Genomic DNA, 26,757 nt, shown 5'->3' on the forward strand with positions numbered 1-26,757 from the left:
GTAAAATCTTTTTGGTTAGGTTTTTCTCAGTAAATGTTTGGTTTGACAAACCAAACTAGAACCACATCACCAGAAATAATCTCCAAGGGTCCAACCCATGCCATGCACCTCAAACTGCTGTCAGAATCAGAAGCATCTAGCACAGCACTTAGATTTGAGGTTATCTGAATTGCAGAAACACACCGCCTTCTGAAACTGAGGAAGGAATTAAATAATACGTAATTTTAAAATAAGGCAATTTTGCATGTCGTCTTTGCTCCTCTCATGAACTTCCTGTCAGGCTTCCTGGTCCAGTTTGTATTAATCAATGTCTGTATATTTAGGAACACTAAGATAGCATAAGCAACAGGCTAATAAAAATAGAAACCAGAAAAACAAAAAATGAGAAACAAGACTCCTATATAAGAATGTGTGGCCCATGATCATCCCCTTATGTATCACTGCACTTCCTTTCCTTCTTTTTGTTTATTATTCTCCCTTGTCAAACAGGTTCTAAAATTTTACCCACACTGAAGTCATGGGAAAATCACCATTTTTCTATTTGTGTAGACCAACAGGAAATATATTTGCTACACTACTAAGTAGCTATATTAGTTTCCATTATCTGAAAAGCTGACCATCAGGATTAAAAAAGACAGGTGCCATGTGTATGGTAGGTTAAAAATAACCCATGGTATGTGACTGAGTAGACAAATTGGTATTCTTGCTTTCTTTGACTGATAAGAACATCATGAAACTGCAGGAAGGGAAGGGAAGGGACATGTTCCTTAGAAAATTGCAGTGCAGTCTCTGCTGATCTCTGTTTGGTCAGAGTATCCTGATCCGACAACTTCTGGTTACTGTTCCCCATTTCTTCCATCTCAGCATCTCAGCTCCTCTTTCTCACCGTCTGACTGTTATGGAAAGATGATAATAAATGAAACAATCTTAAAAATATAATGATGCTATTCCATTTATAAATAAGACCCAAACACCTTTATTAAAAAAAAAAAAAAAAGTAAAACAGACTTTTCATTTGAAGGATAAATGCTGGTTTATAATATGCAGTTACATGCAGTTAAATACAGTTCATAATATGCTGCTATCTGAAAAGAACATTTTTTAGATATTGTTGACATTTTGTAATAAATATATTGAACTTCAATTTCAGTAAAATATGACTTTGATCACAAACTGTGTCACTTCTGAACAGAATCTCTTTAAGTAGCATAAGGTGTATTTAAGGCTTATATACACATGGACAATGACACTTCGCAGATGCGTAAAGGTATAAAGTGTTGGAGGTAAATAGGGAGCCCTTAGAGCAGACTCCTGTGTAACCAGATAGCTAGCTAACACAGCATATGAAACTAGACTCACTCTTCTATATGGAACTATGAATCAGCAGTATCAACAAGGAGAAAATACTTGTCCTGTCATCAGGGTCCTTAACCACAAGTTTCATCCTGAGCTGATGATGAAGGGAAGATGCAACCCTCTCAGTAAAAACTGCAGGGTTCTTAAATTACAAAATGAATATAAATACAAATTAGCGATACAGGCTTTTTGCAACATGATAGAATAGCAGGATTATATTTTCTATAACCTTATCTCCAGCAATTTATTGAGCACACCAAAGAGAAATAATTTGTTGGAACAAAACATCCAGTCAAGATTCTTGTTCCTGGTGCTCAGTAGTCCCATGCTGGCTTGCCACAAAAGTTTACGTAAAGTCTTCTGTTTCTGAATAGCCATTTGATAATAAAATGGAGCATTACGGTTTTTCCTCTGAACAGTGAGAGTATCCCAAAGCCATAATCATGGTCATTCTGTATGGCATCCTGATCTTGTGTTTAGCACATTTTTGTAAGGTGTAATCCAGCTTGTGGAAAGGAACCTTCTGCCTCCTGTATAAAGCCTTACATTCTTGAGCAGCTGTGAGTCCATGTTTTCTTATCAAAAACAGGTTTGAGCTGTGTCTTGGATAACACTGAGCTCTTATCCATGATCAGTGAAGCCAAAAGGGGAGCTGTTTCCAGAAATGCACAGAACTTGATTGCCTCATTGGCAGATCATTACTCCTTGGAACTTACTGAAAAACAGAACCTCTAGGTTTCTCAAAAAACACAGTAAAAATGTCCATTCCCCTAACCAGTCTGTCTAGAAAATAATCGTATAACTTACTATGTAGTAATTGAAACATGCTTTGAAAACTTTCAAAACCAAATTGTACTACTATACATTACAAATGTTTAAAGGCTTCTGTCATGCTTTTAATGGCTTATAGAAATCTAATGATAGTATGTATTTTGTCTTAATATAAAGTATTATATTTGAATATGTTGATCCTATAAACCAACAAGCAATAAATATTGGCTTCATTGAATTCTACCTTGAACGTGTGTTATGCTAACAGCATCTAGCCAAATATATTTTTCTAAAAAAATATTTATAAATTATATGACAAACTATATATCCATTTGAAAGATTAAATATATAATGGTTTACTGCAGTCTTTCTATTGTAATACTTGTTCAATTGATATTGCTTTGGAATTCCAGACTGTTCACTTTAGTAAAGCTGTTGCCAGATATTATCTTTCTAAAAATATACAAGTGCAGTCACTAACAGTAACATGCAGCTTTTCATCTTTTTCTCTCTTTCTAATTACCCTGACTCTGATGAATGTTGCTTTCCCAAATTTAAACATTTCAGCAAATTACCCAATGTTTTTCTTCCATTTAGAAATAAATTACATATTAGGAAAAAACAGAGTGCTGACTTTGCAGACAGAACAACTATTGGTGTCTGCAGAACAACATATTACAAAATCTTGGCCAAAAAATCCATAAGAAAATTAATTTTCAGCCAGTAAGTGAGTTCATTATCACTGACTTCATGAAATGCCTCCAAATGTCAAAAATCCATGCAGGTCAGAAAAGGTTGGGTTCCTTCTGTTTCTATTTTTCTGTCATTGAGAAATGCAGGAGAGTTCATTTTTTTTCTGGGGAATGCAAGAGTCAGAGACCCTCCACCCCAAATTTCCCATGATGAATTTAATTTAATATGCATTCTTCCCATGCACTCTGTGAGAAAAACATCTGAGATAAGTCTTCAAACAAATATAGAAGAAGAAAAGTGCAGGGAAAAAGAGATTTTACTCTTCTTCCATTCTCACTAAATCAACATTTGTCTCTCCTGTTGCTTTTAATGCCAATGCAGAAAGTGGGGAAGCATCTGCACCCATTCCCTTCCTTTTGTATTTATATAAACTTTTCAGTGTTGGTAGTAGAAAATAAGTACTGCAGGAAGTGCTTTCTGTCTCAGTCTGTGGTCCTGCAAATCTAGCCGCTAGTAAAACAGTACTCCACTACTGTTCCGTATAGCTCAAAATATCCTAGGTGGATTATGATAAACCTGAGATAAATTAGATGTGCTACCTGCAGTTAGGCAATGATTTTTTTCTTAATGAGTTATCTGTTCAGCAGAGCAACAGGTTTTAGGGATGCTCCAGAGGCCTTCCAATGATCCAGACTGCCTTATTAAATACCTCACAAAGCACCTTTAACAAGCCCACATGAGGGTTCCAACAGATACAGCTAAAGAGATTACTCTGCCTCCATAGGACCGGCAAAATGAGTGGCAATTTGAAAACAATGTGCAGAAGTAATATCCTAAGTTTTTGCAAACTGTGTGATGACAAGATAGAGCTGATTCCTGGAAGAGGAAGGCATCTCTGCATGACAAAACTTGTTGGGGGAATAAAAGTTGTGGGAAAGAACAGTGCATGAAGAATTTCTCTTCTAGAACACGCTGTAAATTTTTAATATGTACACTGAGCTGGCAAAGTACCATTTTCAATGCCTCATTTAACTCAGTAAACTGCCTACAGCTGTGTTTCTCCAACCTCAAAAGGCTGATGGACCTAGTCACCCTTTCCACAAAATACACTGGTGGTTTCTGGGGGTCTCCCCCTTGGTGTTCCTAATCTGATGTATTTTTTATTATGCTATTTCCTCTGCAATTAGCCAGATGAGATTCTGCTTATCAGGGAACAATAGCTCTAAATTCTCAGTCTTTAAGGCCTGTTAGAAAGGAATTGCCTTTAGTGAAACAGCAAGTGTATTTGTTTGGAGAACACTTCGGTCAAGTTGGAATTTCTTCTTTCTAATCTATGTTGCCCTTAATATCTCGTTGGATGTAGGGAGGGGCAGTGCCTTTTCTACATATTCTGTGCTTCATAGCAAAACCAGGCTAAAGTTCAACAGTGCAATAAGCTTTCCATTTGCCTCTACACCAAACAAATGCAGGCAGCACAAGCTCTTCAGCTTGCTCTTTAGCAAAATGAAGTGAATTGATGTGGAAGTTAAAAGAGAATGTTCCAGTCATACCTCAGGCTAGTTTTTACAGGGCATAATTCTTCTGCTTGTGACCAGCATTTGGTAATGTCATCATTCTTTCACCTTTGTTATGAAATGAAATTGTACACATATTTATAGGTATTATTTTAGGATATTGTTTCTGACGTATATTTATAATCAAAACAAACAATGATCTGCCCAGTTACTCCCTTTCCATGCTTTTTCCTATTACCTCATCTGTGCTCTCAGTTTGCAGAGGATTAGGGAGGAGGAACATCTGGTTTCACTGACCAAACAGAAGTGGGTGTTGGTCAGTCCTTCATTAGATAGAATGTGTGACAGATTCTTGCCCTGAAAATATTTGCTTAGAAGTACAGTGCCCCTAGGCATGAGCGCAAAGCCACCAGTTAGAATGCCACCCACCAAATCTTAGCAGGTTTTTCAGCTCACTATTTATGCATTTGAATCTGCAATCCTAAATACTAGGAAATTGCTTATTTCTTGCAGTCCTCTGCATCTATAGTTCATGTGAAATTAGTCTTTAAGTTGGATGATGTTTAAACCAGTATCAAATGTTCATATACATAAAGTGCTGCCAAGTAGGCAGCACAAGGTCCTAGAATCTTTAACCAGAGGGGTTCATTACATCATCTAGTCTGAATGTCCACATCACAGCTTGTCAAATTGCACCAAAACATCCAAAAGTCCCAAATTTCAATTAGATTAAGGTATTTCAGGTTTTGGAAGTGAAATGTGTGTGCATTTCAAGACAGATTAAATGGTACCGACACTCATAATAGGCAGGAAATTGTTAGCTGATGATTACCCCTATGCTCACAGCATACAAGAAAGGTGCTGTGCTACAAAAGGGAAAAAGCTGAAGACCCACTTCAACCCTGACTTGAAGAAGTATTTCTCACTGAAACCAGGGTTTACCTGTGTACTCCTAAAATGAGAAAGTACTAGCCAACAAAATATAAAATAATAAAAAAAAAAATTCTGCACCAACTGAAGTAACAATCCAACTTCTGCAACAGGCCAATCTCCAAACCTTTCAAAAGAAAAGACAAACATCCTCTTGTGAAATGGTGAAAAGGTTCCTTCTGAACCAATGCCTATGGTTATGTGAGAAATTAAAGTTCATGTGTTTTGGATATAATAATTACCTTAATGAACAGCTGTGTATGTGAAGTGTGGTAAGGATAATGAAGAAAGGACAATTCTGTTCTTCCCATGCTTTGCTGGGAAAGGGGTAGTAGGTATTGCATAAATAGGTATTGCATAAATAGAAACAAAGGCCAAAGCCCATCCATTTCATGTGATCAGTCACACACCGCATGGATAATTTCTCCCAGATATTGAATTAAAATATTTTCAGGAAAATATGTATTGTCATTTCAAAGAATCCAGATAATGGTAACACCGCTATTTCTCTGGCAAGCTGTCCTAACATTTAATTACTTTCAACATTAGGAAATAGCCACTTATAAAAGGTTAAATTTATCTAACTTCAACTTCCTGTCATTTAACCTTGATACCCCTTTGACAGTAAAGTTGAAAAGTCTCCCACTATCTATTCCACATCTTTTCCACATATAAGTACCTATGCACAAAGACCAAGCCACCTCTTCACTTTTTTTTGATAAGCTGAATAAATATAGCTCTTTAAACCTCCTGTCACAAGGATTCCTCAATCTTACTTGTGTCCTTCCTGTGAACTCTGTGCAGTATTTTCACGTGTTCTGGAAGTGCAGACACTAGAACCAGACATGCTGTTCGATGGTGTGTGTACAGGCAAGGTCACTTCCCTACCTCTGTTTGAGATCCCTCTTTCCATAGACTCAAGTGCTGAGTCCTTGGCACAGCATCACAATGAGAAATCTCTTTTTAGTATTTTGCACTTGGGACCCAAAGTTCTTCTCTGGAGCACAGACTTATCCCAGGTTACACACTTAGATGAGGCACCTAATTAATAGTCTCACATGACAAAGTCAATGAAGAGATTTCTAGAGGTGTCTGTCACTGTCAGCTGTAACAAGGCACCTGGGATAGGATCTTGGGATCCTAAATGAGGCACCTCAGCCTGATACGTGAAAGTAATCTGAACAAAATCTGAACCTCCACCTTCTAGGGCATTCTGATGTACTTCAGATAACAGACTGTGTTTCCTACTCTAAAACACACCACTCTGGATACAGTTATATTAAAATCTACTTTGTTAGCTTCTGACCTTTAGCTTAGTGTTCAGAGCACCCCATAACCTGAGTGCACCCAGGGCTCTCATTAACCTTTTCTCTTCATTACTTATGCCTCCCCATTGCCACTCAATTAAAAAATCATCTTTCTATCAAAAACAAAATGTAGGGAAACCTCCAGTAAAAAAAGATTCATTGATGCGTACCTAGTAACAACTATACTTTGATATTTGTCAGCAGTTTTTATTTCTTAATAATTCTACAATGCACATTGTTTCATCAAACAGCTACCTACTAAGTGAAATATCAAGTATTTCAAGTGGTATTTCAAATAATACCAATTACCTGAAACTAAGAGAAAACCAAGTATTCTGTATCAGCACAGTTGTACTTGTCATTCTTACCCATTGTAACAGACAACAGGTTTGTTTGACAGGACTCTCCATCCATAAAATGAGGTGAATGACATTCACCACTTTTGAATATTGTTTAAATATGGCCATATGTGAAGTTTAAGTTCAATTTGGCAGATTGGTAGAGAACTGATCAGCCATATGAAATGAATTTTCCATCATATTAGATCTGCCCTTTGCAAGATTAAACAGGTCAGGACAGAACAAATCAATACAGAGGAATAATATTATTAGCCCAAAGAGAAAGAAATACTCCCCCTGGTTGGTAATTTGATGGGGGTAGGTAAAATATTCCAGCTCTACTCACAGTGATTTTTAGATTCTGACACCTTTATTTATGAGAAAAAGTTTTTTTCTAAGTGAGGGCACCTGCTGAAGTCTATGGCATTGTTTGAGGAGTCGAGGTACTGCTCAATAACGTGTTAGTCATCATAAATAAAACCAGCAAAAACTTAACAATGACAGGGTTCAGTTAATATTTTCCCAAATTATAAAGTGCATCCTTAATATTCTATAATTCCTGTATACTTTATTACTGGTTATTATTCTTATTTGACTTAGATCTATCCAGGAAAATTGATCCAGGTGAAAAAGTGAACTAAAAAGTAGTGCTGCTTGCAGTTCGTGCGTGTCATCAAGAGGCAGTAGATCCGCTTCTCTGCCCTTTCTTCCAGAATGTCCCATTTTGGGACGCCCTGCTGAAGCTCTGCAAGAGGACTGCTGGCTGTCTAAGGCTCCAGTCCACGGAGGCAGAACTTCTCCAGGGTATCTGCTTTCCTTCTGAAAGCCATTCTTGGTTGAATGTAGCTGTTGTCCTCTCCACACCCGAGCCACCTGTTGCTCCATCCACCACCAAAGCCTAGACTGTAAACTCGACCACAGAGCTGTGTCCTCCCTTTGTCCCAGTTGTTAGGACAGCAATCGTTAGGTGAGAGTTTTTATTTGGTATTTGCTCTGATGTGACCCTCAAAACCTCAACACCAGTTTAGCCTGCCAAAATCAAGGAAAAGGAGAGTCTTGGCCAGCGAGGCTCTGTGTAAAGACTGCACTTCACAGAAATCCCTTTGCTTTTGTAGAGCAATTTGGAGCTATCTTTAGCTCCTCTTTCACCTGGCCATAAAAATGTATCTCTGTATACAGCCATCCAAGCATTTTAGTTCCAGAGATCCTTTATGTGGTCCCTGGAAGTTTCATATATACTACCTATCACACTAGTGCGATATGATCATAATTTATTTTTTAATGGTCCTATTCTATGCCATAGGACCCTAATGAGTTTATGTATCCAGTTTAAGGTCATGCAAAGACGTGCCTCCTAAAATTCTGACTTATTCACTCACTTCTGCTTAAACATTCTGAACTGCTAAGGGTAAATGCCTATGATTTCTATATGCTGGGTAGCTGGGAGGGGTTGGCTTTTTTTTTTTTTTTTTCCTATTGCTGGAGTATTTCACACACATTAAATCAGGGAAATATATTCTTTCTGTCACTTTAGGCCAGATATTTTGACACAAGTCACAAATTGCTAATCCTTTAGCAAACTCAGACAGCAGTCTGACATAACTCCAGATTTTAAACATGTTTTCAGATTGGAGCCCAATGTGTCTTAATCATTTAACTGTGGAATAAAATGCATAGACCTGAAAAATACATCTGAAGTTTTAGGGAGGATTTAATGTCTGTAACATTTTATGCACTCTCATCCCATAGGACGATTGATCTTTTCAGTATGTCACTGGATAGTAAAGAGGATTGAAAACAGATCCTCAGAAGAAATACTATGTCCCAAATAATCTTAATTATGTTAAATAGCAGAGACCTGACTATTTCAGCCAGTTCTTTGAGGACTCTTTCCTAATATTGTTTCCCCATTTGGCTTGGAAAATAAAGTTGAGTGAACATGGAAGGTGTAATTTTAAATGTTAGTTATCCTCTGACAACAAGCAGAGAAACTTTTTGCCAGTGCTCAGAAACTTTGGAAAATTATTGTTTGGATTTTTTGAAGAAGATAGTACGTCATGAAATTAAAATTTCTTCAACTGTTGGAGCATCCTTGTGTTACTCACCCTGCATGCTAATATCTGCATGCCTGTGTTACATTGACTTAAATAGGCCAGTAAGTTGCAATAGAAACTTATTAGTATTATTATAAAAATTTGGAAGACAGATTCCTTTATATAAACCTCATCATATTGATTCATTTTCTATTGGGTTTAGATTTTTAATTTCTTGAATGAGTTAGTTGGATTGACATTAGTTATGCACCTACCTAATATTTGGGACTATAGCTATCAGATACTGTTAATACACATTTTTCTTAGCACCAGAATTTAGTCTGCTTAAATACAAAAGGCTATGTGACATGAGACGACTTTTCAGGCCTGACCCAGTATGTTATATTCTGTTTGGTTTTTGCAAAACCAAAACTTTTTACTGCATATCTCTTTTAACCTGTGCCTTTTTCATGAGGCAAATGTACAGATTAAGACAGGTCATGGAGTTGAGAGTTAAGTTTAGAGACTTATATTTGAATTATATTTTCTGCTGATTTACAGACATGTTCTGTGATTTTTCAGATTTATTTTTTTTTTAATGAGGAAGTCAAGGTTCATTCTTCCTAAAAGAGGGCTCTGCGTAGTGTATTCAGTGTGTCTTTCTATGTCATAATAAAAACGTAAGAATAAGTGAGTCTACAAGAAAGAATAAAAGTGAAAAAAGTGTTTTAAGAATATACAGAACTAAAGAATATTTGCAAGAAAATGTCATGTGAATTTATACTAAAAACATAGTGCAAAGGAAAATGGAAATCAAGATGAGATTTATCCTATGCATTGCATTTCACTTTCTATTGTGGTCACAGAATTTCTCTGGATTGAGTCAGCATTCAATTTCTCACATGAGAAAAAAAATCCAGTTACACTAGTAAAATGCTTTACAAAACTTATGTTTGATTCATTTTGGAAAAAAGTTCTTTGTTCCTCATGTTAGGCTGTGTGAGTACACATGGGTACATATGTATGTACAAAACGCCAGACTTTAAAGGCGTTATGTTAATATTAAATCAGACTTTAAAATTATTTTAATAAATGGGAAAGTACATATGGGCAATAATTGTTTTCTTTCTTTAGAAACAGGACAACTGCTATGTTAAATTTTATAAATTTTATTTTCTACTGAATAAATTCTGTTTACTGTCTTGGAGATTGCATAAGTTACTTTCATTTTCAGGGCACTGAAGACTGTTGATAAAACCACAACTGTGTGTCACTGTGTACCTAACTTGATGAAGTTTTAAAATCACAGTTTTTCCCATCTGTTACTTTATTGTTTTGTTACTGCGGTTTTAAGATAGTATTAGGAAAAAAAAAAAAAAAAGGGAGTACCTGGAACCAGTGAATCCAAGTACAATATCCCTAGTTTTGGGATAAGGGTCTCAGTGTTGTTCTCATAAAGAAGGGCGGCAACATTGTAATGGACTTCAATGGAAGCGCTCTGTGAGAAGGAAACCCTGCAAGTGAAAATTAACCTGACAGCTTTTGTTCAGAGGCTTAAGGAAAGCTTCTGAACATACTGGCTTGAGAACAGGGATGTGAACATCCCTTTGGCAGCCCTCTCTCTTCCATACCATCTCCATTTGCAGTTCTCTCTCTTTCTCTGGGCTTCAGCCTCTGACTCTGATGACCCTTCTTTAAACCCCACTTTACCAGGTCACTCAGCTCACCAGTTCTTTGGAATGTCCTTACCTTGAGGAGTCAGTCCCATCCCTTCCCAATAGTCTTCTTCCTCAGACAGGGCACTATGATCAAATAAGGTGACTCTTTGGCATTTACATTCCCTTTTTTGATGCCTTAGGAATTATTTGAACAGAAAAAAGAGCAGATCATATCACACTAGCACACACAGTTTTATCAAGGTAACAAACACTTCTCATGGCTTGGTATAAGCAATGCATCTCTATTTTAGATTTTCCCATTCCATGTCCTTTGCACATGAACCTTCTTATTCAAGGTTCTCTTTAAGAGGGTCTCAAATATATGACCCCTAGTAAATGAAATGCAACAAATAACTCTCACAATTCTTAATTAAGGGTGAATAACTATGAGATCATTAATGCTAAGAACGAATTTTGAACAGTGAGTTACATCGACAGTGAGTAGTATAGCCAGTGTTAAAAACTTATGAAAACCTGCACAGTCTCTCCCTACAACACTCTAAATACGATTTACTATCCTGCAATATAAGTAACATGGACTTCTTAAAAAAGCCCACCAAAACAACACCAGCCCCACTTTCAAAAACTCCCCAAACAACCAAAAAATGTACCAACCACAAAAAGGCACAGGTCTCCTGGAGAGCAGGCTTTGGTTCTACTGTTGGAGCATATACATACACAGTTAAGTGTGTAATTAAAGGTTCTGAAGTGGTTTAAATTTCCTTTTAAAAAATGCTAGTATGATACATTTGACTTTTTTGTTACCTGGAAAATAATAAAAATGTAAAGTGGAAAAAAAATCCCTTTACAGAAAATCAGATTATGTTTCCTTATAAAAATAATATTGGAGGGAAAATCCAACCAAAGCTTCTATATTTTTAAGTACCTGGTTTAGTGAAAAGATACAGCCATTGTATTAACACTGAGAATAGGCTTAGGTTCTTTGCTGAATAGGAATGGAAGTAAACATATGTTTTAAATTAATCACAGGCATAAACGCTGTCTTGAACCAGAGCAAAGCAGCACTTGGCACTAGAGAAAGCAATTTTTTGCCACAAAAGTTAAATGCAGTCTTTAAATTTTAATGGTTCTGACTGACCTTTTCTTTCATTATTATTTATAGCCTACATTTTTCTTCATTGTCTAAAATTATCAATTCACATCAAGGTAATGACAAAATGCTTGATGCCTTGGAAATATCTTATATTTTTTTTTAAAGAACATTATTATTTTAATAGAACTTGAAAGTGTATTATGTTTCCTAAGTCATAGGTATCATAAATCAAACCCAGACCCCATTCCTTTTCCCAAACTACATGTAGAAATTTGTAATTCCACTCCCAGCCCTCCATATGTGTTTTTGCATAATTTTTACCCTAAACCCCTGAAAAGTGCCTGTAAAATAAATTGCAATGTTGAATTGCTGTGTTGGATAATCTGTGAGGAAAATGTCAGTTTTCTTCTGATGTTTCTCAAGGGATTCCAATGTCACAAACAGCAAGGAGGGTTAGAATTATGGTATTAGCCTTCCAAGCTGATTATTAATGTGTCACACTCATTTCATTTAAACTGGCATCCCGTGGAAGCTGACATATCTAACACCAGATCTTCAGTTACTTGCCCCAGTGATGGGAATGACTTACTGCAACCATGGAATATTTGGTATGCTGTCCTAAAAGGTGAAGGGTGAAAATCTTTCATGGAGGAGTCATTGTTTACATGTTTAGTGACTTTTCAGAGAGTTACATGTATCTGCAAAAATTTATGAGATACATATCCTGCTTTATATCAAACCCGGTGAAATCCACTTAAAAACTCCAAATTGCACTGAAATCCAAATTTTTGTCTACCTTCACTATTAGCATTAGATGATGTATTTGGACTACAATCCTTGCTCAGAAATTCCAGCTGTTAAAATGCAGATAATGAAAGGATAATATGCATTCTGCTTAACGTTTTCATTCTGTGGTCATATAGTTGGATGTTTTAAACGTATTCATGTCATGAATGTTAAAAGAGGTAGGTTTGTCTTTACCATTTATTTCATCTGGATTCTCAGGGGAATGGTTAACTCCATTAGTAGCTTTTTCATTATGATATTATAATTTGGTGTACAATGATGCAAAATCTTTCCACATCATCTGGAAGCCTCCCACACCAGCCAAGACTCCCTGATCTGAATATCGGTGGCATTTTATCAGCGGAAAACATGAATATGAAGTGTGGTCTGTGATGCCCTGGTGGGATTATGCCTTGTCCTACAGCACAAAAAATCCAGTTTGTATTTCCTATGTAGGACGAACTATGATCCATGCACTAGAAACCATGAAGTACGGATAGTACAACTTCTTCAAGTACTGTTTCAAAACAATTTTGTTTCCACACCTGATCACTTTATCTGAGTATGTTTTTTCTACAATCAGTTTTAAATCTGTTACTTTTTCCTTTCATAGAAAAGTTTATTTTACAGTGGGGAAAAATGAACAGAAAGTATTAAGATCAGAAAAAATTATTAAATTTTAACCCTCAGTTTATCTCTTCCCTTACTTCTGTGTATTTCTCTCTAAAAACTGTGTGTGTGTTTATTGAACTGATTGACAAATAGTTTAGTTGAGATCTCAGAAGAGAAACTTTTTCCTGGGTAACTTTATTTTTATTACCTGATTAAAGAATGAATAACATCATGCAGTCAGATTGCTTTTAGAAGTATTTCCTTTTCATCATATTTTATGACAATTATGACTCTCTAGTCCTTTTGTGCAGTTTCAGAAGTTTTTTCTTTCCCTTCCTGAGTTCACCTTATTTATTATTTTTTTTCTACTGTTGATACAAAATACTTTGGTATTGTTGATACAAAATACTTTGGTATTTAGTTTTGAAAAATACCTGGTGTGTGATGTTCGAAAAGTATGTAATGGGGCTGAAATTTCCACACACAGGTAAATATTTCTTCATTGTTTGACATTTACCCAACAGCAGAGGGGAAATAGTTACTACTGATGTGCAACTGAGGCTGATACAGCAGAAAATAATATTCCTGCACCACCAGTCTCTACCCTGCATGATTATTTTCTGCTGCATCAGCTCCAACACAGGAGCTTCTGGAGAGGTGAGATTCTGAATTCTTCATTATCTTGTGAGTTTTAGGACTACTACTTACATTTGTATGGTATTTGCTTGCTATCTTTATTTGGAGTGGCTTTTTCACTTCAAGTAGACATGAAACAGATGTCTTATTTTTCCAGAATTGAATTCTGAGTTGCATCCCATTTTTATAGAAACTCTCAAACTAATGAGAATCTTTTTGATCAGAAGTTGCAGGAAAATGGCATGTATTATTTGGACGGATGGGAATGGGAGATAGGTACATCAGCTTGGCTTATCTGGGGATTAAGCAGTCAATAATGTTCTGAAGTGGAGGGGTTTGTGACAAATTTACAATTAACTCTTTTTAATGAAACACATACAAATATTCAGTTATTTACCAGTGAATGAGAACTAACAGATCTACAACTTCCCCACTTTCCTTGCATTCTTTTCTTTTTCTTTCTGCCCTTTAAAAAATAAATCATTTTTTATTGTTATTACCTTGCCAGTTTTCCGTCCTATGCAATGGTCTCTTCTGCTTCTTTGCTCCTTCTCTTTTCATGTTTGTTTGTTTTTTTTTTCAGGAAAGCGTAACTGTCATGAATGGAGCTACCTGAAGAGAACATTAGTTTTGCTGTGGGGCAATTGCACTTGCTTAGGCAGAAAGAGATCTGTAGGTGGTAGGGTGGGATAGGTGGACATAGGTGAGTGGGGAATACAGCATTGCAGAAGGCAGACACATTATCAGGTTTCTGTATCTCTCTACAGCACAATTTTTTAGGGACCAAGCTGCATATGCTGCAAACCCCCCAAATTACATGAATGTAACCAACAGCAGAAAAAAAGTATCTGCTATAACGGCATAAGGACTAAAAGGACTACATACACTTGAATAATGACCACCAGGGTACTATTTGTCCAGTCCAGATATATCAAACTTTTTTCTGTGCAAATACTGAGTTATCTGAATAAATACCTGAAAAATTAGGTCTAATAAAATAGGTTTTTTATTGTTGAAAACCTCTTGTACCTCTTTGAGAACATTCGCTTTAAGGGAGAAATCCAGGCAGATACTCCTTAAAATTCTGGGGGATTTGGGGTCCTGTCACATGTAATTTAATGCCTCACAAAACACTTGCATTAGCATTTTAGCAACATGAACCTGAGATTAGTTTAACAAACAGGTAGGCTGCATTTATCCAATATGTTGATATAATCTGCATTTCAGTAGACTTTTGAGTAAAACTGTTACACAGAACTGGAACCGCTAGACTGTCAAAATATTTACTAGTCACATGCTTGATGGCTGGGTGTCATATATTTTAAGAAGCTTTCATAGCTTTCTCCCTATTCGCCTCTTTATTCTCCCCCACCCATGTGTTCTGTGCATGGTTTTTTGTTAATATAAAAATTTAAAAAAATATTGTGCTCTCACTTAATATTTTAATCAGGCATTAATAGGCTATTTTGAGAAAGCTGGGAGAAACAGCATTGCAAATGAAATTAAACTGTAAATTTTTTCTCAGCCTTTAAAGCCTTACACAGACAAATTAAACTAAGTTGCCGATGTTCTTTTTATGCTGATATTCTGTTAAATTTGCTCTGAAAACCATAAATGGGGATTCATTCCTAAACATAACTGTTATGAGGAAGATCTATAAACATCTCAAAGCTACCAAGGGAAGATAACAGAGCATGATATATTTAACAACTACTGAAAAAAAATGTTTTAAGAGGGGGAACACATTCCATGGCTAGATATCTATTAAATGTTTAGATACTTTGGAGAAAAGATAGAGGAATCTTCACTCCCTACTCCCACAGAAATAAAATAAGTGCAATTTCAGTGCATATTTTACTCATTTTTTGGGGTAGTGCACACACAAAGGTGGTTTGAAGAAACCCAGAGAATTTTTACTAGTACATCAGTGAGCAACCGTAATTTTGTTTTCTACCTAATGAAGTCAATCCATTATAAAGGTATAACAAAGTTAAAGCTCATCTCTAAGGACTTTTTTGTCTTTGCCTGTAGGGTTTATGCTCTTTTCTGTGATTTTTCTGTTTTTAAAGGATCATCTGTTTCAACTGGAATCGTACAAATTTGAGAGAGGACGAGGCAGGTGCCCTTTTGACCCCAGTTCTTCCTTCACCTCCATCTTAATTGGTAATGATCTTTATGTCACAAGCTTCACGGTCCTGTCAATCTGTCATTCTGAGTGTCTTTCTTCAGCACACCAAAGTGTTGTCAGTCTTCCACTGCAGCCTTCAACGTGTCAGACTTAATCCTCATGGTGCTGCCCACATTAATATTACATCCCAGGCAGTGGTAACTCCAGCAAGGGTGTCTCACTGAAGTGAGTAGATGTTATATGACACATGCCATCCTGAAGAGGTAATTGATTGTTGTACAATTTTGGAAATAATCTCTTGCTTTCCTTCAAATTGAAGCAATATGTCTGGCTTAGTCTTCTGCACAGCCGAGGCAAATACACAAAATTTACGATTTTTCATACACTGAGATGTAATCTGAGTAATAAGCATCTTGTAAAAATGTGAATTTACCTGGTTTTATATCAACCATTTATTATTTATATTTATATTATATTTATATTATACAGATTTTGACATTAAAATAGATTTTTTCCAACGCTGCCTTCTAACAGAACTATCCAAAACTGGTGATTTTCTGTTAGGAGACTTGATCTTATCCTTGACAGTTATAAAAATAGAAATCAGCCTAAGTCCTGCAGTGCCAGAAAGCTGTGCTGAGATAGTGCTCCTCTGTGCCTTGCTGGTAAGTATATCACAGTAGGGCTGGGACCTTTGAAGTCATAGTATAGCAAACCATATGTTTTTTCTTTTATAATGTTTTCCTGAAAACATTTTGTGAGATCAAGCAAACAAATCTTGGCAATATTATAGTACATTGACTAAAAATAGACTGCAACAGCAGGTAAAGGGTGGAATCCAGATGCACTTAGGGACTAACACAGTCATTTTGGGTTTTAGAAAATGTAAGATGAAAACTGAACCTTAAGAAGTAATAGTCATTAAAAGAAAGGGCTAGAAAGAAAAGGCTAAAGATCAAATAATTTTTCAACTTTTAAGGGACAGAAAAGTTAGACCTTTTTAGGGCCCTTTGATATTTACATTTGACTTCATAGTTTACAAATAGACAGTTAAAGCCTTTGATTATTAACTACAATGATAAAGCTCACCCATGGTGGTAAGGAAGTATTGGTCATGAGTGACAGATGTATGTTTACATGCTTACAAGAAAAATCTTCATCAGTAATGCCAAATCTTTCAAATTACAGCAATTCATCAAAATATTGTTCATTCCCAATAAAAAAAAATAAAAAAAGACACCTCAAATTCTTAAGTTGGTGCATTAAAGAAGTCATGAAAAAAATCACCAAAAAAATTGCTGTGTTTTGACTGACCTTCCAAAATCCATGAAGTGTGGATTGTTACGCTTTTCTTCCACCCTTATGACTAAATTGTTTCTACAGTTTTTAACAGATTCCAGTCTTAGTTCAGCCTGGGAAAAAAGGCTCATCCTATGGAATTTGCTGTAGGCCTGAAACCTCATGGTCTAATCTTGAAGTCCTTCTCAACCTTTCCTCAGACAGAACTAAGTAAATAAATTAACCTGATCATGTTCCTACTGTGGGATCAATGTGAATTTTATTTGCTTAAATGGAAGCCAGATTGTGCCACTGAGCACTTCAAGACTAATGGTTAGTCCTTGTGCTTCTGGCCTATTCATTACTTTGCCTGGATAATGGAAAGTCCTACAGATCCTCACAGTTTTATTGAAAAGATAAATCCATTACATAAACCCTTCCCTGATCAATGTCGATCAGAGTCTTGGATGTCCACCACCAAAGACTTATAAAGTCAGTTTTACAAAGCTAACATTTCCATAATGTGCCAAGATTGATGGGAAAAAATAATAATTTTTTCTTGGATCACTGACAGAACACCAAAAAACAGACACACTTTTAACCCTTCATCAAAACTGATATGACCTGAGAAAGGTATTTGAGGCTGCCTTTCTAGGCCTTCACTGGGAATTCTGTAATTTTCAGTGATCATAAAATGATATTTTAAAACCAAAATAAAAGTCTTCAAAGATATTAATATTTTATTTATTATTTTATATTGTATTCAAATTAAACACTTCTGACACTTAGGAAAAATATCCTAAAGAATTTTTTCTTTCGATGTATTCTACTATACTAACTTCTACTAATCAGAGGCACACAGCTTACAGAATAAACAGAATTAGTTCCTCCCTAGACTTCAGAATGTATATCCTTTATCTCTGTAGGTATCAATTTGAAAAGGGTAGAAGACGTAGATGTAAACATGGTGAATAACAAAGAATCTTTTAACTGACATTTGAAAATGAGGCTGAGACCTCTAATGCCATTGAACTCTGAAGGAAGGGATGTTCCTTCAGTCAGCTGAGCCTTGATTCCAGCTCATGGTGGCCATGACCCTATAACAGGAGATGACAGCTACACCACATACCCTCCAGGACTGGTCTTCCAGTCTTTCCTCCAATGCCTGGAGGTTCCCTTCTTCTTCAGGGACTCCAGTCTTCTTAGAAAGCTAAACCAGCTGCTGGTATGGAAACAGTATGCCCCCAGTGTTGCCTACATTCCCCCATGTAGGTTGAGCCAGGGTGCACGTCCTTGAAATTGTTTCATGCAAACCTGTTAGCAAAGGCTTTCACATCCCAGCATCCTCTTCTTCCCAACTAAACATTTAAAAACCTGCTTCCACCTCTGCAACTCACATTAACACAGCAGCCTATAACAGTGTGGCTGTTGATTAGAGTAACAAGGAAATTTTATATACCTCTGATAAAAGTTTAAAAACTTCTAAAATCATGACCTTGAAAGATCACTTGCACCATCACTAATTAGAACCAAATTTATCTGGATTAAATTAGGAAAAAAGAGAATCTTTTGTTCTGTATCTCTTCATGTATTTTAACACATCAGTTAAAATACCCACTTCAAGAAAATAATAGTGCGTGACTTGGCTTTAAAACTAAATGTCCATGCTATCGTAGTTTTATTACAGGTTATCTGACCCAGTGGTAATATAGCTTGTGATGAATTCCTCAATTTATGAACAATTAAATTTTAGCAATGTATTGTTAGCATCAGGAAACAGAATAGATGTTGGATGGCAAACAGGCTGAATAAAATGTATATGTTTCGATAAATGGCATATAAAACTTTTTGACTTCTATTTCTAATGAACTCACCCATCTGCTTTCAATAGCCAAAACTATTTTTGGTATCAGATCATGCACACTGATTAACTTAGACCACACTAGCTCTTGAAAGTTGAGAAATTAGTTTATGTCTATGTTCTGTTACCTGCATTCTATCACAAGCAAGTGGTGAAAAAACCAAACTACATTTGAATATGTTTCTCTATCCAGGGAATCAATTTCAACAATATTTTTGGGTTTTACAGTTTTAAAACAGCTTCACGTATCTGTGTTTTTTTCTTTTAGTCCAGGCAATAAACTAAAATAAATATTTTTTCCTCTCAAACCAGAACACAGAATACTTGACTGACAGACAGAAAATACAAACATACAGAGGAAGTTTACCAGCTAAGCAATAGATAATTTCTTTTGAATTTGTTTTTTTTTTTACTTCTGTGAAAAGTGTCACTTGCTAAAAATGTGAATTGGTTGTCATGTGAGTAATAACTGGCTGACAGTCAAAGAAATGCATGAAAGGTGCTGCTTATTTTCTACTCATTATGTTCTACTCCTTTATTCATAACATGAATTTTATATTTTACACAGAAAGGACTGTTGATGAATAATAGGTTAAGTTTGCAGTACCTTCCAGTTTGAAGCGAGTACACAAAACATGCCAATAACAAATGAAGGAAACCCACTTCTAAGGCAGAAGCAGCCTATTTATAGAAATCCCTTGCATTAAGTTTTTTAAATTGAATCACATGCTTCAGTCTGTTTTACTTTAAGAGTTTTTATCTAGGAATTCTTTGTTTTAGAAGGAGTTTGTATTTGGTTTTGCTAATACTTTGCTTTTAACAAAAGGGCAAAAAAAATAAAGGTATCTTTCAAGTGGTCCCAATTGAACTTTGATGTATTTTTCTTGAAAAAAATGCTAGCTAAAAAGTATGCATGTATCACTTGAGTTAAAAATTATTTTTGAGGTCCATGGGGGTGGATGGGTGTTGTTCATTTAAATAAAGGAAGAATAAAGTTTCTATTCTTGTTTTAGCAGAATTAACCAGGCTGTGTTAAAATTTAAATTTTAGCAATTATTTTGCAAATGCATGTTAAGCTGAGGTTAGACTGGAAGATGGGAGGGGTGGTGAAAGTCTGTGAAATTGCTGAGTTGACTTTCACTGGAAGATACTGGTTTATCAGTACATGTACAGCAGCATAAAACCCTGCAACGAAGACAGGGATGAGTTGACATGTAGTAGTAGTAGTAGTAGTAGTAGTAGTAGTAGTAGTAGTAGTAGTAGTAGTAGTAGTAGTAGTAGAAGCTTTTCAACAGAGGAGAAAAGAGTAGAAATATTGCCAGGATTTGTCAAACTGCAACTTCAGGTTGTCTTTAAATCTAGAATTAGTCAGCATCTGTAAAAATCCAGTGGTGTTCAAAATATATAACATGGATTTAGAGGATATGCAAAAGACCATTGAAGAGTAAAAGAGAAGATCCTTTTAATGTCAAAAGTGTGAAAAATCTCAGAATTATGCCAAATGTTCTTGTGCTGGGATCTTTGCCAGTCCCACTCATCAGTATTTGTCTCACCACTCTCCTTAGGCTAGGTGACCTGTCTGCTCATGCTTGATACTTGTCTTATGTTTAGTTTAGTAACACTTCAGGGTAAAAATCAGATTTAATTCCTGTATCTGTACACTATCTTTCATGAAGCAATATCCATCCAAGACCGGAACTTCCATTTTCTGCCCCCAGGATCTCACAGATAAAATCAGTGATAATTTCCCCAGTATATGGTAGAATGCCATACCAGCAGGTTAGTTATCTATACTAACATTTTATACCTGTGTCAGACAGAAGGAAAAGGCTTCATAGCCAAACTTCTGAACATTTAGGACTTTTAAATGTCAATCCTGATCAACCGCAACATGTAACAAAGCATTTACTCCACACTGATGGATTTTCCAAGGTTCACTACAGTTGGAAAGGATAAAAGCATCACATTTTGGATTAGCCATCACCATAATTAAAAAGAAAACCAGCCACTCTGAGACATTTTCCCAATGGAATTCTTAACGGGGGATTTACGACTAATGTAACTCGTTAGTTAGGGTTGTGAAGATTGTTTGGAGCATTACTGAGACACTGGCAAATTCTGTTGTTTAATCAGCCCTGTGTTATTTAAAAAATAAAGCTCACTACTAGTGTTGGGTAACTTTAACTTCTACCAATGCTGTAATTTATTCTGACTTTTCATTTCACTTGCCAATATTTTACCCTAAATCATGACCATGTATTTTAACGAGGCAATAGCCATGCTTTATATGATGAAGGCAAAACTATGCCCAGCTCTGAACCAGCAGAGGTTCCTGCATCAGCCCCAGCTGCCAAACTATAAATTTTTAAGAATCATTTTTCAGAGTTACGGTACCATTCAATTTATATCTATCTCTTAAGCGGAACAAAATTTGCACTTTGAGGGAGACTAACAAGCAAAATTCTTGCTTTTGCTATAATCCTTTATAAATGCCAGCGAATGTCATTTGAATGGATCAGTCCCGTTTATTTTGATGAGGGGGTAGGAAGCCCTGTCACTGAAACCTCCACTCAGATTAGCCACAAATTGCAAATTATTTCCCTCTTGAACAGTTTAATTCTTGCTGTGTTATTTCCTAATATAAGGATGCCACCTAGTGACAATGTCTGCTTCTGAAATTGGACCTAAACAATTTCTAATCTATGTCCACAAGGGAGTGAAATATATTTTTCTTAATGTTTAGTCAGTTAGGGGGAGTTGCACCCATGCATAACTAAAAGGTATAATTATTGCTGGGATTTCATAGATAGAATGTCATAGATACCTGATATCAAAATTTTACATAGGTCAGATAGAGATAGGCTGGATTTTTGAACATATGCATGATCTAGTTGAGCCTAACTACATATAGATTTTCAACAGTTATGATCAATCAGCCTATTATTTTTAGTATTTTCCTATGCTTGATTGATTTGTGAATGCCACCTAAAGCCTTTGAAAATGGGACCCAGTCTCTGTTCCCATCAATTTTTCAGGAAAATATTCATCACCAGTTGTGCAGGATGGATGAGATCTCAGGTTCTGTCCGTACTCTGGTGAATATTTTAAGGATAAGAAAACAAGTTACTGCTGGACCTGGGGAAAATAGGCTCTTTTTCTCTCTCCAGTGAAAACCTAAGCCCCTCAGCCAGCAAGTTATACCCACACTGCAGTTATTTCAGGTAAAGCGGAACAGCTCCAGTAGGCTGGCTGGAAAAAACACTCAGCCTAATAAAACAAACAACAAAAAAAAATTACTTCTAAGATAGCAGGTACTGCTTCTCTCTCCAGCTGGGGAGATAACTGCACCCAGCCCTCCGGTATTTTCAGTATGTGCTTCACTAGTGAATCTTTTTTTCAGCCATGTCTTGCCCAGAGCCAAATGTGATAACCATGCTCAGGAAAGGCTTCCTGTCTGAGGTCCACTCTGTGGATTCAGTCATGGTTTAGTCTTGAACCCTATCCCCAGCCCAAATCAGTGGGTTGGTGCAGCTATCACTATTCTTCTCCTTAGCACTGCATGCTCTGAAACCTACTGCTGCCTTTTCATTCCTTTCTCTGGCTCCTGTTATTCCTGGCTCCTCATAAACCCAGCATGTCCCTCCCAGTTCTGGGACCCAGCAATGTGCTGCTTCTCATTAGCAAGACCAGAGCATGTCTAGAAGTGCTTGAAAGCAAACCGCTGGTCAGAGTCTTGGCACTGGTGAAAATTTAGGTACTGAGAAGGGGTAGGTGTCTCTAGGGCCAGGCATTAACTGCACAGCAGTGAGGGCTTTGACCTTAGGTGCCTGACGTGGCAAACGTGGTTAGATGTTAATTGAATGCCTTCATGTTGCGTGTGTGAATCTATCGCAAAGTTATTAAGTCAGATTTGAAAATGTGGCCATGTCGATGAATGAGATTTAAGATTCTTGTCCTTGTGCTGTTCCAACTGTAAATGTTGCCGTGCTGGTAGGAAAAATGTCCATATGCTGTTTAGACTATATGTCACTTAGTGACCCCTTACCTGAATTTGATCGAATATTAATGAGCCATCTTAATAATGCCATTCCTAGCATATGCATTCAAACGACTACATAGAGTGTTACCAAACTGTTTTGTTTTGGGTTTGTTTCTTTAACGCGTGGCCTGTAGGTGGCGAGCTTTTTACTGGTCTCTACAGTGACTACTGGGGAAGGGATGCTGCTTTATTTCGCACCATGAATCGCTTGGCCCATCTCCGAACCGAACCTGATAGCGAGCGCCTATTGAAAGGTATGGGAAGGAGGAACCAGAGGTGTTTTCGATGACTAGCCCATTTCTGTTTAACCAGAAATAAAAGTTATCGTTCATGCCTATGTACATACATTTGGAGGTGAATTTGTTTGAACTATCTTTTTAGCATGAAACGTTTCATGAAGCCCCTGCCAGGATGAACAAATTGAAATCTTTACTTCAATTACATATTGGATTTAACAAGTGGAACTTTTAAATCCTTCATTTCTCACTTTTAAAATTGCTTTTAATTTCTACTTTGAATATTCTGTATTATTTCATGATATGCCAGATATAATTAAAATAACATGTAAAAATTATCTATTTAACTAATGGGTGCTTCTAATTAGAACAATACTCTCTTTTTGTAGATGAGATCATTTTGTCTTCATGTTGCAATAAAACAACTGAATCTTTGCCAGTTTGTGTAGGAAAGAGATGTCATGCAATAATGGACAATAATAAACATATAATGATCATGCAATTAAATTGAATAAAAAGTTAAAGCAGGTAATTTAAAAGAAGAAAATTAAAATATGCCACAAGAAAAATAATGAAAAAAATCATGTGCTGGGAAATTTAAAAATTGTTTCATACTCTTAAATGTGAAATGTAACTGACAGAAAGCCAGTGTTGAAATTTTTGTGAAATGGAGAGTCAGGATCTTGATTTGTTTAGCTCCAAAAGTATTGCAATGTTTCATCATAACCGTGATGTAATTACCGCTGATGTTTGGCAAGGACACTCAATAATTGCCTTTTGTGGTGATTCATATGGTGGTCATCATCTTTTCACTTAAAGGACAGACACCGAAGAATTTTCTCCCAAATTTCAAGGCGGTCTTCTCTCAAATCAGAAGAGAGAAAATAGTTCTGCTGCATACTTTTTCCAAACACAAATATGACCTAAGACTTGAATTAAATACTTTTTTATTGTTGTTTAGATCATTTTTACATCTGCTTTACCTCCTGTACTTAGAGCCTTGCTAAACTGAGTGTTTAAACTGGCTGCATAACGGTAGCAACAATCAGGTGGATGTTTACAATACGCAAGTGAAGTTTCTCTTCTCTTCCCACTGGAAGATTTCATTGTGTTAAATATAGAATTCTCTAAATTATGGCCTCAAACTTTGTTCTTCATTTTGACATTTCAAATTTACAGAAAGGGAATATTTTAAAATTTATATTAAAAACACTTCAGAAAATCAGAAAGTTGTATCAATGTCTTAAAATGCAATGTCTGTTTTCATAGAGGACAGGAAGTTAGAAAATATTTACATTACTCACTGCTTAAGAAATCTTACTAATTGTATGAATGACATTGTCATTTAAAGAACTTGTGAAAATTTTGCTACAATTCAGTGAGATGAAATCACAGCTCTGCTTGGTGTGAGATTAAAAGGTATACAGACACGGACTGAAGTCTGAACTTAGGTTTCAACTTTTTAGCAAAATGCCAAAACAGGAAAAAATTGGGAGGTTTTTGTTTCATGACAAAGATACACAATGTATCTTCTGTCTATGAAGATATATGTTCATATAACATCTTTTAGCAGAACTACCAGAGCTTTTCCTTTATCTAAAAGGCTATTTGTCCAAAGTTGACATTCCTACACCTGGTTTGTATGGGTTCAGAAATTGTTATGTGAATATTAGTGCCAGCTTTCAGCTTAATCCAAATTAAAATATATAAGCCCCAGAGAACAGGACAGGAAAAAGGTCTTTTTCTTGCACACATACAAAGGAATATTGATTTGTGAATTTGAGCTATAAAATCGGTTTGACATTAATGTATTCCACATGTTCTATAGATACCCACCCACAAAAAAATGTATCTTTTTCCTATTTCTATCAGCCTATTCCCCCTAGGTAGCTCTCTGACAGATAGATCCCTGATTCTTTAATTTAATTTATTTCTTTGCTACCAGATGATTTTAAGGATTGAAAAAAATAAAAGAATGTTTTAATAAACTGGAATTGAAATATTTTTTGTTTTCTTTTAAAGAACCCAAATTCGTTAGCTCATACATGATTCCCGATAATGAAGACCATGATGATAACAAAGTATATTTCTTCTTTACTGAAAAAGCATTAGAAGCCGAGACAAGCACTCATGCCATATATACCAGAGTGGGACGCGTATGTGCGGTAAGATTTTTTTTCTGATTCCCCAGCTAAATTAAAAAAAAAAAAATATTCCTTTCTTTCTCTCTTTCTCTCTCTATGGCAAATATGGCATCTGTTAACATATGTGAAAGTAAGTTATAGGTCTGAATGAAAACCCTACATCTAAACAGCCTCAAACATTAGAAAATTCAGAAGTGATCTGAAATCTGGGCTCGAAGACAGCTTTTGCTGAGAGAAGAGCAAAGCCCAGAAATCTTATACAGCTCCATCTCTCTTTGTGCTGATAAATGGTACCAGCAATAGCAGCTGCCCACAGGGCTTTTGTACCATCCATACTCTCAATTCAGATCAAGGCTCCATCGCCCTTAGTATTGGTTGTGGGTCCTGGGCCTCTTGCAGCTCTCACCGCTGACATAAACTGATGTCACCTTACATTCCTGGTGACAGGACCAACCCAGCCACCAGTCCTTTCATTCCCTTTTGCCTTCCTATTCTGTCTGCAAGGAGCAGACTTAACTCGCCTGTATTTGTGCCGGCTATCCTACCACACAGCTGGATAGGACAAGAGGAGATGGGCACAGATTGAAACACATGGAATTCCATCTGAATGTAAAAAACTATTTTCTTGCTGCCAGGGTAGTTGAACACTGACACAGGTTGCCTAGAGTTCCCATCCTTGGAGAAAGTCAAAACTTCACTGGACATGGGCCTGAGCAATTTGCTAAGCAACTTGCTTAAAGCAACTTACTTGGAGCAGGCAGTTGGATTAGACGGTCTCCAAAGTCCCTGCCAAATTCAGCTATTTTGTGATTCTGTAAATTTTTTAAACCTCTTTCTGATGTATGAATGACAGGAGGGGTGCAATCCTAACCGCCTACAAAGTGCTTTATAAATAGTAGCCAATTCATGTTTTCATTTCATATCCCATTTCTCTTCTCAATGGTAACTAAGGCAAACTGTGCAGGCAGGAAAGTAGAACTGAACTGTCCAGCAAATTATTATTGAATCCAGGCATAAGGTTTACCAGAACGAGCCATAAAAGGCCCAAGGAAAGACATCGCTTCCCTCCACTGCCCTGTACGATTATTCCTTTCCCACTCAGGCCACGCTCCTGGTGTGTTGATCCTATCCCTTTTTGGCACCCTGGCCCCACAGACAGGACGGAGAGTTCGGCCATTGCTGGAGAGAGGCACTGTTAACAGATGATCTCCCAAATCAAGCTACCCATAATTGCTCCTTTTCTGAACAACTGAAGAAGTCTGGGTGCATCCCTTTTCTATTAATTGAACTATGGTAAGGCTGATGAGAGGAGCTCTCTCTTTC

At 36.5% G+C, this 26,757-nt stretch overlaps 1 protein-coding gene across 1 annotated transcript in view; it reads left to right on the forward strand.

Annotated features, from left to right (window-relative positions):
• The window catches only part of SEMA3E (semaphorin 3E), a 145,258-nt gene that overhangs the window by 89,165 nt on the left and 29,336 nt on the right, over positions 1–26,757 (forward strand). The window contains exons 5-7 of the mRNA XM_037390243.1: positions 15,818–15,911; positions 23,189–23,308; positions 25,313–25,455. Coding sequence (XP_037246140.1) covers positions 15,818–15,911; positions 23,189–23,308; positions 25,313–25,455 — 357 coding nt within the window. The remainder of the gene's footprint in view (positions 1–15,817; positions 15,912–23,188; positions 23,309–25,312; positions 25,456–26,757) is intronic.

The sequence above is a fragment of the Falco rusticolus genome, chromosome 5 (assembly GCF_015220075.1).
Source record: "Falco rusticolus isolate bFalRus1 chromosome 5, bFalRus1.pri, whole genome shotgun sequence".
Classification (NCBI taxonomy): Eukaryota; Metazoa; Chordata; class Aves; order Falconiformes; family Falconidae; genus Falco; species Falco rusticolus.